The 13,806-nt window shown below is 43.5% G+C and overlaps 1 protein-coding gene across 4 annotated transcripts in view; it reads right to left on the bottom strand.

The window, feature by feature from the left end:
• Positions 1-13,806, bottom strand: part of SETBP1 (SET binding protein 1) — a 383,903-nt gene that overhangs the window by 190,268 nt on the left and 179,829 nt on the right. For all 4 annotated transcript variants that reach the window (XM_054537830.2, XM_002828185.4, XM_054537831.2 and 1 more), the window contains exon 3: positions 4,622-4,675. In XM_054537830.2, coding sequence (XP_054393805.1) covers positions 4,622-4,675 — 54 coding nt within the window. The remainder of the gene's footprint in view (positions 1-4,621; positions 4,676-13,806) is intronic.

Genomic DNA, 13,806 nt, shown 5'->3' with positions numbered 1-13,806 from the left:
GCATACCATTGAAACTGGGTAACAGGTACATGGGTTTATTATATAATTATGCTAACTTTTGTGTAAGTATGAAAACTTTAATCATAGTTAATTTTTAAGCCCAATTTATTTTTCAGACTTTAAAAAAAAACTATTATTTCATTTTCCAGACCTTTAAGACCTGAAATTTGGCCCCACTTTAATTTGCAAATAATTTCCCACCATGCTCTCCTCTGAGGCTCCACAGTTAAATCACTCCAAGCCTCCAGACATACCCAAGCATCGCCATTGTTGTCTTAGCCTTCATCCATGCTTCCCCTGCTTTGGAATAAGTCTACCGCCTCACTTTTTTCTCATCCATCCTGGCCCAGGTACAACAACACCTCTGCCGGAAAGACTTCCCTGCTTGTTCCATAGACATATAATTTCTTCTACATTTGAATTTTTAATTAATTTATTCTGCACTTCTCTAATGGAAGAAATGATACCTCACTGTGCATTTCAGCATATAAGGCTACTTTCACATGCATTGTCTCATCAATGCCCATACTCTCTGTGAAATAAGCTGCACAACCCCTTTGCTTAATAAGGTAAATCAAGATCAAAGACATTAGGTAACTTCTTCAGGGTCACAAAGCTAATATTGGTGGCAGAACATTTCAGAATTGTCAACATCTGGGGAAGGGTCTATGTATAGCTGGGAGCCCTACAGAAAGGTCTTCCATGGATGCCTGTTGAATGAAATGGCAACTAAGTGACTGAAAGTTCTGTTTTCTCTGCACTAAAACATGTTTTCCTGTGTGTTCTGGTTTACTCTCTTCTCATCTTCCACCACAGGATGCCCTTGACCATAGTAGCAATTGACATTTTAGAAACTCATTAAAAATAGCCACCCTTCATAGGTGGCCATCACACTTGCCCCACACTTCAAATAATACTCCATTTGCCTAAAGGAAGTATCCTATTCTCTGAGACAACAGAGGGTTTATGTAGCAGGTGAGGACCAAATCCTTTAGTCTCTGCTTTCCTCTGTGGGGGACGTTCGTTGTCACATCACTGTTCCACCACTGTGGCTGGGCATGCAGGACCTGCATCTGAATTTGGTGCCCATGCTATGGCTATTTCCTTACTACATTCCCCCACCTCGTAAGCATGTGCACAAGCACGTGGGCATCACCCACGGGCACTTTACTGCAAAGTTTAAGCAACCTGCACATTCTTATAGGAACCGAGAAATAAAAGTAAATAAATAAATAAATGCCAAGAAGCCTTGGATCCTCTTTGTATCCTGGATGAAGGAACTGGATCCCAGTGTTTGCCTTGGATTGCTCCTGGAGATCTCAGCCTGCAAAAGGAATGGGTTGTCCAGCAAGAGGGGGGTAGTAAATGAATGATGGTACTAACAACTAGTGCAAGCATGGCTAGCTGCTGGATTTTCCAGTGTTGTGGAAAGCATGCAAACCAACAAAAAGTAAGGTAACAAAAAAGCATATAAAATATGACCATAAAAAAAAAAACAGATGTGTGTGTCTATGTAGAACAAAGACCGGAAGACTATATCCCAAAACGTCATTGTGTATGTTTCTGAGGTGAAATAATAGGGTATTTTCCTTCTTACGGTTTTCTATATATTCCAGATTTCTACAATGGACACTTACAACTTTTATATTAGAGGAAAAAAAGCATAAAAGAAAAATGCAGAGGAAAGCATATGGTTATTGGGCTTTTACTAAAGAAAATTAGATGTCAGCTCTTATTCCTCTTAGGAATGGAGGGGACCAGACCAACAAAAGGAAGTGAGGGTTCTCATTTCCAATAACCCAAAGACTTAGAAAGGAGGATACTCAAGCGTGTTTGTTGCTTCAAAAGGCAAGAAGAACAGAATGTTAGAAGGTAAAAGGAGATGTGTTTGGAGGTAGAAGAGTCAGGGTGGGTTAGGTGTGAATTTCACAAGCTTTTCCATCTGTGCCTTTAAAACTTGCTGAGAATAGTACCCGCCTACCAGCACCAGGCCTGACTCTAGGAGAAGCTCTACCCTGTGGCCTGGAGGCCAGGCTCACCAGCCTCTGGGGAGACCACCACCTGCTAAAACACAATACCTTAGAAAACACGGGCTTTCAGGCTCATCTTGAAAAGTCATGTGTTTGTTTCCAGGAATGAGCATGGCATTTTTAGTAACCAATAACCATGGGGAGAAAGGCAGATATTCACTTCCTTACCTTCCTCTTCTCTATCTGGATGCAGAGAGAAGACAGAGACAAATGAACAGAAATGCCAGCTCAATACAGTCACTACCCTACACACTTTCAAAATCATCAAAGATTTTGTAACTATCTTCCTTAAGAGTCTAAAGCAGTAACAAGCATCAAGAAAAACAAACAGAAAACCTCTACATTCAAGTGGTAAGTGGGCACCATGCAAAAGCTGAGAGGACAGATAGTTATCCCTGGGAGGGGTCCTCAGTGAGTCCCCTCCTGACAGTCAATGATGGGTCTTGGAGGGGAACACACCCATGAATTATTGTGTGGGACTCAGTTTCATCTGAAACCCAAAGAGAGAAGGGGAAAAACAACAACAGAAGCCAGCAGTTTGGTGCAGTGGGGCTGGAGGGGGCAGTGCAAAGCCTGTGGACAGCTTTCTGTTTCTGTTTTAAAAAGCACCCAAAAGGGTGGTGTTGACCCGAGACACATCTGAGCCCTTCACTAGAGAATTAACTTTGATCTGGGCATTACACCCCGGCCACAAGTTTCCCAGGACTTCCTAGCCTCAAGAACAGGCATCCTGAGCAGTGAAAAATATGCATTTATGCTTCTAGTCTCAGGGTGATGACACGCAAATGAAATAACATGGAAGGGCTGAACAGAACCAGAGGAGTGAGCCATCTGCACTGGAAGCTGTGGGGCTGGCTGTGGAGGAGGCTGGAAGCTGCCTTTCTAGGATCATGCCCTCAAATGTTATGCACGAACCTCAAATATATCTAACTTCTCCTTCACTGGAAAGTTTGCTCTATTAGTTTAAATCTAATATCTAAAAGTGTAGGTCAACAAACATGGAGAGAACGTGTTCAGCTCCAAAGGAAACCATGCCAAAACCACGCACACACACACAACTCCAATAAACTCAGTCTCTACCGGGTGTCCTTTTCAAGCAGTAAAACAGCACCACAAATTTCCTTTAATGTTATAAATTTTCAGATTAAAACAAAATATTTACCTGGGATTGCCACCATGTATGAATGTAGGTGCGGAGGTGAGTGGGGTAGGTGGTAAATGTTGATTTTGTTTTTGTTTCACATTCCCTTAGCCCAGCTGGAAGTTTGTGTAAATATGTGAATAAGTAATTAATTAAAGGTTTTCAATGGTTGACAAAAAAGGCTTACTGGCCATCTCTGTCTAAAAATTCACTACTTTCCAGACAGGAGGATCAACAAGGTGAGATGACAACACCCCACACTGGTGTGTGAATCTATCTTTGATTCTCACCAACGGGGCCCTTGATTCTGTTAATTCTCTTCCTTTAGCCTCCCACTGTCACCTGTTCCTAGCTCTCTGTGTGATCTGGGGCCACTTTGCATCAGGACTGGGTCCTCAGGTTCCTCAGCAGTGAGAGGGTGTGCATAGGATGTGGCTCACATGGGAGAAGGGTAGGGAGGGTGCAGTGGGCTCCTGGATGTGAAACACCTTTAAAGAAGAAAACATGCCCAAATATATGAAATTCCTGCAATTAGAAACGTATTTGCTTGACCCCTGGAAGTTCGCTGCCATTAGCTATAATTTATTTTCTCACAAAGGTAGAGCACTGTGAGACCTTGAGGCAGGCACTGAGTTGAAGGGTGACAGAAAGTTTCATTTTGCAAGGGGGACGGGGCAGGGGCCGAGTCCCCTAATGATCACCTTTGGATTTATCTTTCTTTATGTTCATGTTCTAACTACACCAGGCTCTACGTGAGCAAACAAGGGCTTTTGTATCGCTGAGATTTGTGTGTATGTGTCTTGGTGTTTACATGTTTGTGTGTGGACTCCTTTTCCAGAGACAGGGAGGATGATGTCCATTTTCACCCCTGCAAAAAAGTCTCCAGAAAGCCCTTGCCTACACCCTCACACAGTTTGCCTATAGTAACCTCCAAACACCACTCTGGCCAGAGATAACAGTGGCCCATTTCCTGACCAAGATCAGCAAACCTCAACTGTCTGCCTCTGCAGGAGTCTGAGATTAACTTGGCTATCAGGCCTTGACTGTGAGGCATTTGCCACAAAGATTACAGACATGTGAGTGTCCTGTCCAAAAAGAGAGAAATACAGGGGAGAACCCCAACCCCATCCCACCCTCTGCCGCCTTCGGTTTAACACTTTCCTAAGCTGAATCCCCAACACTTAACATTCCGAGCATCTTGATCTCTATATATTTTTCTACTATAGAATATTAGGAATGAAAGAGCAGAAAGAGGTGGTTTTGTCCATGCTAGAATGAGAGGAGCTAGAGGAGGAGAGCAGGCTACCAGGTCATTCTCACAGTTAGCTAGGGAAAGAAGCTAGAAATCCAAGGTCGGGGTTTCTGTCCTGGCCCCAAGGGTGCCTGTTGACAACCAAACTCTGGAGCATTTTACTCTTCCAAACTTCATAAAAGCGTCAGTGGAACTTACCTGTGGCTGAAATCCTTTGAGGTCACTGGCTGCAAGGTCACTGGCTGTGAGGAGCTGGAAAAGAATAAAGAAATTTTCTCAGTGACACTTTTCAGTTTGCATACAGTATCCCCACAACAACTGACCAGCAATGGACTTACCATAGCCTGGATGAGAGCTACAGAAGTGGGATCGCAGAAGGCAAATGTGAGATTTCTGGACTGGGAATCTAGGCTCAATGGCCTTCCCGCTTTGTGCTGCATCTCTGACGTCATCACCTCTCTCTTGCTGTTCTCTCTAAATTATTTCTATGTGCTATCAGTTCTTCAGAGGGTCTTAAATTAGGAACCATGGGCTATGGATGGCCTTCATCAGGTCCATGGCTCCCTGAAATTGTAAGTATGTGTGAATCTATAGATGTATATATTTCCTTAGAGAGATGGGCCCTGGCTTTCTTCCTGCTATCAAAGTGGTCTGTGATACAAGAATTACTGCTTCAGAGACAAAGGTCCATCTCCTCTAAGAAGGCTTTTCCTTCCTTCCTTCCCTCCTTCCTTCCTTCCTTCCTTCCTTCCTTCCCTCCTTCCTTCCGCTCTCTCTCTCTCTCTCTCTCTCGCTGGAGTACAGTGGCATGATCTCGGCTCACCACAACCTCCGTCTCCCAGGTTCAAGCGATTCTCCTGCCTCAGCCTCCCAAGTAGCTGGGATTACAGGTGCCCACCACCATGCCTGGCTAATTTCTGTATTTTTAGTAGAGACGAGGTTTCTCCATGTTGGTCAGACTGGTCTCAAACTCCTGACCTCAGGTAATATGCCTGCCTTGGCCTCCCAAATTGTTGGGATTACAGGTATGAGCCACTGCACCCGACCATTTTTTCTTTAAAAAAAAAAAAAAAAAAAATCAGCTCAGTAAAAATGACCCTCTCCTCTTCACAGCTACATGTGACTCAGTTTCCCTTTGTCATATGTTGCCTATGATTTTATACACTATTTAGGATTTTATCATTTATGTTTCAAACAATCATACACAACATAAAAGAATAAGAGTCAGTTATATGTACTTTCTGTACCTCTGTGTTTCATCAATATTAAAGACTAAAGTTAAGGTTTTAAATATTTTCGCATCCTTTCCAGGGTTTTGCACAAGAAAAGATTAAATAAAAATGTATGATTAACTAGCAAAATAATCACATTCTTATAATAAATGCTGGGAAAGTGTGAGATAAAGAGAAAAAGGCAGATGCTTATTTTGATTCAAGGAGGGTGACTGCTAGCTTTGTTAGGCCTGGAGAGCATTTGTGAAAAATAGGAAAGACTTCATGTTTGCTGTAACAATGTTTTGTTTGGGTCAAGAAAGAGAAGAAGTCATGCTGAGCCCCAGGGCCTCCAGCTTTCAGAAAAGCCCAAATGGAATTTTTAGCTTCCTTAAATGACTGCCAAAAATGGTGCCTAAGTGATGTTGAAGCTAGGATCCAGCAGAAGAGAGGTGGAGAGGTAAAAGCTGCACTGTTCCCCACCCCCCCATTCCCCATCCTGCAGGCTAGATCCCCCCATGTGGAAGGTGTCTTGGGGCCAGGCAGCGCCATCCTGGTGGAGAGCTGGTTTGACCTCTCTGATGATAATGAAACAGCCAAGCCACAACACATTAGGCCACTTACTAGGAACTAAGGGTGAAATGTAATGATAGACTTAGTCCCTGCCTTTAAGGAACCTATAGTTTGGTGGAAGAATCAGACATGCAGATATGGGTACATCAGTGGGAGCAGAGTGCAGTCGAGTGTGAGTATCAAACTGGGGAAATGAAGCAAGAGCAGTGGGCTTGTTGAAATAAGATGGAGCTTGCATTTGGCCTTGATTTCACATGGAAAGGTGGCAGGGCAAGGCACTTCATGTGGGAGCAGGTGCAAGAGCAAAGATGTGAAAAAGGAAATGGCCAATCCTAACACACCTCCAGTTGCATCTGTTAAGTACCAGCCACAGCCTACCTTAAGGAGAAAGGTAGGGAAATAGGATACGGTGAGGATCACCTGGGTGGCTGGCATACTGGGTGCTGCTTTATGTAATTTTTCATTTTTAATATTCACAACTCCTTCATGAGACAGAAAGTATCTCCTCTTTACTGATGGGAAAATTGAGACTTATGGAAGCTAAGTAACATTTTCTAGGTTTCACAGCTAGTACATGTATTTGGGATTTAAATCCCCAACTACATTTTCCCAAAGCTCATGCTTTTTCTTCTATAATAAAATGCCTCTGAATTATAGCACACTGGAGACCATTTGTTGAGGAGATATGGCATGGGAAAAAAGCTGAGTGCCAGAATATTAGCCAAATGAGCCACAGAAAGTAACATAAAGCATGTATCCTGGTGAACAACCCTTAACTAACTCTTCCTCACAGAAATGCTTGTATTTAATTGATAATGATCATTTATTCATCTGAATTTATCAGTAAACCTTTACCTCTAGCTTGAGCTGGGCATAAGATTTGGATGGAGCTGGAAAGGAGGGAAAATAAAAGGCTGGGATGAGGTACAGGCATGAGAGTGACCTGTGCAGGAACACGCCCACCAACATGTGTTAGTATATTGGAACCAGTGCTCAAATTCTCCAGACACTGGGCGTGCAGAAGGCAGAGATCTTCCTAGTTTTGTTTCGTGCTGTTGTGCGTATTTTTACTCGTCTATTTTTCACCTAACAAGAACATGCCCAAGAAGACCCTGTCTAAAAAGACTATGGCTTCTATCTTATGTAAATTTTGCATATCTCAACGTGTTGAGAAGAGTCTGGACATAAAATTAGTCACTAAATAACCTGTTTGTCTAATGACTTAAAAGGAAAGTGGAAATATTGTCATCCCAGAGGTGAGAACCAGAATACCTAAATTGCTGAGCCTAGAGAACAGAAGTGTGAGGGGCAGGCTTAAGATATCTTCCAAGCCGACAAAAGGAAACAGCACTCAGCACCTAGCATGTTTCCTGTGTGAAGGAGGCACTCAAATATTTGAATGAATTAATCAACTCAGGCACTGGGGACAAGCTCTTCTCCAGCCGCTGCAAGTTTTACTAGAAGAATATTGGGTGGTGCTTCAGTGTAGAAGTTGGAGGTTAAATTTAAGGAAGAACAGTATAAAAGGGAAAGAAGCTGAATGGTGAATAAATCCATCATCAGGGAGAGATAGTGGTCTCACCCCTTGCACTGGTTGAAACAGTAAAATGTTAAATGGGCCCATCCCAGTTCAGATGTGTTGGTGCATCTGATGATGTGTGGGAGGATACAGGGATATAATGTCAGGGATGGAACTCAAATAACTTCTATCTGGATTCCTTTGTTTGGGAGATTTGGAATGTTTAACTCACAAACTAGCATGCATTGAAGGTGTTATGTGACCTGGGAAACAACCAAAGGCAAGGCTTGTGACATCTCACAATTCGTCCCGAAAAATGGTATGTACAACAGTGTGTCTTTCCTCACCATTATGCCACAACCCCTTGCCTTTCTGGCTTTTCTGGCCTTCTGCCTTCCTGGCCTTTCTGGGTTCTAACCACGCTCTAACCAAATGCATGGGCTGTTGGGCCAAACATAAGCCCTGCATCTTGAGCACTCCCCTTTTCAAAGCAGATTATTTCCCATAAGTCTACAAATTACACACCAAGGGACGGAGAAACAGCTGAACCTCAGGCACTAATATATGGTGCTCAGGTGTGGATCAGAAATAAAGGGAAAGATCACAGACCACCTACATCAGGATATCGCAAAAGAGTTCCATTCTTAGTGTCAGGGCCTGAGGGAGGCAGTTGGAGGTCCCTGGAGAAGAGGAGAAAATCATTGTGTCCCCAGTGGGCTCAGGAGCCACCTCTGCTGGGAAACTGGGGGCGAGAAAATGTGTAGGCAAAGGGCCTGCACTGTGCCTGTCTCTCTACCTTCACTCAGAGTGGCTCTGCTTTTCCCTGGTTCTTGTACGTGACTTCAGTTGAAAACCAATGTTTGGTACTAAAACATACCTTAAAACTCCAGACTAAGTCCTTATTTTGCAGAAGAAGCTGATAAGTGACATTTTCAAGATCACATTGCTAGTTAAAAATGGGATTGGTTAAGTCTGCTAACCCCAAGCACCTCTGCAGAAATCTCCACTCAAGATTATATCTGTCCAGTCCAGCATTGACAACCAGACATAACTGGCTGCGGATTTCTACCCTAAAGCTGGGATAGATTTGCTCAGAAATCCAGGGGAAATTGAGGCATGGGGAGGAAGTATACATGTCCCTCCTCAACGCCACTGCCTTGAAATGCGCACGTTCCAGACCCTTCTCTACTGCCTCTCCTGCTTGAACCCTATCTCCACTCCATCCCATTGGGAAACAGTTCACTGCTCATGGTAGCCTTGCTGTGTCCGGGGTTGAGGGGGATCCAAGACAGGGAGGCAGAGAGGGAGTAAAATGAAATCTGCCATGGCCCTAGGGACTCCAATCAGGCTGAAGTTAATGAAAAGGATCCTGTCTTTTCCCAGGATGGCTAAATGTCTGCACCGCTCCCAGCTAGAGGGTCGAGAGGGTGCGGGGTGCAGAGGGCAGACAAAATTACATTTAAAAGGCAAAGGAAGGAGAAAATTCTTTCATCTCCCTGGTGGAGCCTGGCAGTGTTCCTGGGGCCCTGCTCAGACCATCTCATTCCTGACACGTCTTGTTGCTCTCTGGAACAGTCCACATTCAAAATATTAGGAGGATGACCCTGCCTTCCATTTTTTGAGGAGCTACAGTTTCTCTCTTGGCATAAATTCAGGTTGCTTTCTTATTTTCTCTCTCTCTCTCTGAGCTTGAGGGCAGGGTTGGAGAACAAGGAAAATTGAAGGGAGATGAAGGATGCTTGGGGTCCTAAGGAGGTGAGAGTAGAAATCCCTTCAGCTTCCTAAGCAGCGGCATTCTGCTCCCTTGTCTTTTTCAAACTCTGTTCTCTGAATGGGATTCTCTCTTTGCGTCTCCCACCCAAAACTACCCATGGTACAGCTGCCACCAGCATTCCCTTGTGACCTCTGTGAGCCTAAGGCTGTCCCTCCAAACAGCTGCCCTTCTCCCTGCAAACTTCTATAGCTTCTAAACCTTCACACAGGAGGGGAGGAGGTGACTCCATTTTTTCCCCTCTGTCCTCCTGCCCCAGGAACAAACGTCATGTCCCCTCTGCTGGCCCTTTATCAAAAATGCATACTCCATTTGGATAGAGTGGGGCCTCACATACCTGCACCAATTGCTCTGGCTGAACCCAGAAGCTTGCATCTGGGAAGGGGGACACTGACACAAAAGGCAGGGTGTGGGTCATGCTGAACATCTGGCCAGAAAGATCTTATGCAGCTGGACAAGCTGAAGACTGGTGGTCCTAGGGATACTCCAAGTCATTTGCTCTTCCCAGATTATCTCCTTTCTTATGGGCCAAAGCAAAGGATGCTGGCACATGAACGGACAGATGGATTGATGCAAAGGTAGCTAGGTAGGTAGGTAAAGAAACAGAGTGAAGATGGCTTTGGGGAGAACAAATGACCCATTTTCAAATTTACCCTCAAAGGTACCATCCTTTCATTTGGCAAGCCTTCTACTTCACCTCTCCTCTTTTCAATCTGCCCTCATTTCTATTTGCAATGTAGGAAATGAATCTTTTTCTCCCTCTTTATTTTGTAACGTGTTACTCACTTCTTACTTTGGCTCTAGAATGGAAGTTGAACTCAGGCCCACCCCAACCCTTCAACCCATAAAAAAGTTCAGAACAGCCTACGGGTAAGGAAAATTGTTCCAGCAAGCCAAGGCAAACATCTAATCATATATGCGCAGGGGGCTGCTTGAGATGAACTAGCCCCACATTCTCCATTGTAAAAGGCAACTGAGGCACAGAAAGATAAAGTGACTCACCCAGTGGAAAATCAGAAACCAAAAATCTAACTGTATGTATGCAACCCAAAGAAAGTTTCTAATATCCAGCCATATTGGGTACAGGGGACTCTGAAACAGGCAGGAAGAATTGTAAGATATGTCAGGGGCCAAGACAGAGAAAAGGAAAGGGGTCTAAGGAGGGCTTCTACCAAGCAAAAGGCTCTGAAATGACCAGCCATGAAGGAGACCACAAATCCATTGGGACCACAGAAGGAAATCTGGAAATTGGAAAATAAGGTAGGTAAAATGGAACCAATAGGTTGCTACTCTTTCCAAGGATAAGTGAAACACTGTCATACAAAAGAGCATTGGACTTGGAGGGAAAAAAACAAACAAACAAGCAAACCTCTGTCATAGTCCTGGTTCTGCAACAACTCAATATGAGATCTGTCATGCGATCATTTACCTATGCAGGTCTCATTTTACCACCTATGAAATGAATGTCATTTTCCCTTTGGCCCTACCCTGCCAGCACCCTAAAGCATCCCTCTCACCTCAAGGCTGGAGAAAAGATGGAGGGACACTATCTCCTCTGTCCCCTGAAAATACACACCTCTAAGAGCTTGTTTACACTTTGTGGAAGAATTTCTATTAATAATCAGAAGGTCAGAGGGGAGGACATGTACTATGGATCTGTTATTGGCTTACAAATAGGAATTTGGCAGATGGCCACTCAGACTGCTACATGAGTTCCCCATTCCAGTGAGGCTAACAGTAAACAATCTTCCAATTCAAAAGGCATTAGTTCTAATGGCCAAGGCATTGGGGTGGGGGTGGCAGTGGACGGGTAGTATAGAGACCACGGGGGTGGTTTCCCACCAGCCTAAGAAGCAAGTTATATACTCAAAATTGCCATCCTAGCTGAACTGTGTCCTTTTGTTAAACCCTCTCAGCCTCATGAAATTTTAAAGGTTAAACCTGAAATCATTGACACCTCCAGTCTTAATTTTAGGCTCCCTTCTTAAAGAGCAACAAGGATGACTAATAATAACTTTGTACATAACTCCAAGCAAGCCTGGTCTTGATTCCTTATATTTTTCTTTTATTGCTTCTTTAAATGATGGGGTTCTAATATTTACAGGTGAGATCTTTAACAAAATCCCCCAGATATGGAGCCAAAAGAGCTTTTATATATATTTTTAAAGACTCCATGTGTAACCTTGGCACATACAACCCATATTCTTACAGTGGTGTGTACATTTGCTTGCTGTCCAAGTCATAGCTATTTCAACTTCTGGGTGGAAATGTCTTTAATCCTCCACCTTTCAGATTGAAGAGATAACTAGAGACCACATGAAAGACGAGACCTCTGAATGCCCTGATCTAGACTCACTGAGATGATGAGTCTTGTTTTATGTTGAACTTAATGAACCCAAAGAAACTTATTTGAACTTAATGAACCTACAGAAGTTTGTCCCACCCTTTTAAAACTTGACATATAATTTTTTTTAGATGCAAGAAAACTGGATTTTATGTAGGGTATCTTCTGTGGTTTTGGGTGAGAAGTTTACATAGGTAAATCTGGTAGAAACTGGTGATATGGATGTTAATATCAGCATTTATTAATCATTTCAGTCAAAAGTGGCTCAAGAGACTAAAGTAGTCTCTGGGGTTCATTCAGGATTAGTAGGTGATAGAATGTATTTGAGCCTGGCTTGGCTAACTCATGTTCTTTTCACTACATCATAATATCTTATGAGCCTCTGACTACCTTGGGTATGTATACTGTTGGGAGCTCTATCAGGTTGTCCATGTTGTGTCTAACATTCTGAAATGAATGATGAATAAGAAATCCACTTTGGGAGGCTGAGGAGGGCAGATCATGAGGTCAGGAGATTGAGACCATCCTGGCTAACACCTCATCTCTATTAAAAATAAAAAAAAAATTAGCCGGGCATAGTGGCAGGTGCCTGTAGTTCCAGCTACTCGGGAGGCTGAGGCAGAAGAATGGCATTAACCTGGGAGGTGGAGGTTGCAGTGAGCCGAGATCACGCCACTGCACTCCAGCCTCGGCGACACAGCGAGACTCCATCTCAAAAAAAAAAAAAAAAAAAAAAAAAAAAGAAAGAAAAGAAAAGAAAAAGGAAATCCACAAGACAGTGGTTTTCAAACTGTGCCCTAAGAAGCCCTGGATTTCATGGAAGGGCCTTGGGGATTGTGAGGTGAGTGAGAGGCACTGAGGTGGGAGTTCCAGGCTCTTAACCCCTCTTTATTCAGAATAACATAACTTTTACTGGTATATTATATGGGACTTCCATGTTAAGATCTATTTAAATTAAGGCTTTGTAAAAAAGAAATTTGGCAAATCCATATTTTAATAGAGAAGGATACCACATACATGAGAAGTCATTCTCAGTGCTAATAGACTTTACCTGGGGAAAGAGAATTAAGCAGCTTATCTCTTTAAAGATGCTAAGATAGTCGTTTCCTACTAGGAGTTAATTGAACACATGACTAGACCTCATTTTAAGACCCTACTGCCTTTAATATGTGCATGAGTTACTCATGGGGAAAATGCCTTCCCTTCCTTTCTTTATACTTTTTTTTTTTTGAGATGAAGTTTCACTCTTGTCACCCAGGCTGGAGTGCAGTGGCACAGTCTTGGCTCACAGCAACCTCTGCCTCCAGGGTTCAAGCAATTTTCATGTCTCAGCCTCCCAAGTAGCTGGGATTACAGGCACGTGCTAACATGCCTGGCTAATTTTATATTTTTAGTAGAGATAGGGTTTTGCCACATTGGCCAGGCTGGTCTTGAACTTCTTACCTCGGGTGATCTGCCCACCTTGACCTCCCAAAGTGCTGGGATTACAGGCATGAGCCACTGTGCCTGGCCAACCTTGCAGGCAGTATGCCTGCTCTCTTCATCTGAAGTTCTGCAAGCTACATGCTTTGGAAAGAAAAACTAATGTAAGAAAAGAGGAAAGAGCTAAAGATATGCTGCTTCTCAGGAGCACAATCTGGGTTGTAGGTCCTTTCCTTCCAACAAAATTAAGAAATCACATTGCAAGCATCTGTGGGCTGTTTCCAAAGTCCGTAAAAAGCCAATAAAGGAGGATTCCCTCCTTGAACGTACGCCAAGCAAAGCTGGGTGCTGAGGAAATATCCACCCTCGCTTTCCTCTTCTTCTCATCATTTACGGAGTTTCTGCTTAGAACTGACCAGATATCTGCTCACTTGGCCCAAGACAAGTATCAAAGCTTTCTAATTCATCCCCTTGGTGAATCCCAGGAAACTGATTTAAACCCCTGGGCTCACTCAGTGGCAGAGAATGGGAAAGTCAGAAGGT

This window comes from Pongo abelii, chromosome 17, assembly GCF_028885655.2.
Source record: "Pongo abelii isolate AG06213 chromosome 17, NHGRI_mPonAbe1-v2.0_pri, whole genome shotgun sequence".
NCBI classification, from domain to species: domain Eukaryota; kingdom Metazoa; phylum Chordata; class Mammalia; order Primates; family Hominidae; genus Pongo; species Pongo abelii.
The sequence above is the reverse complement of the archived record's forward strand: the minus strand, read 5'-3'. Positions and strand labels throughout refer to the sequence as shown.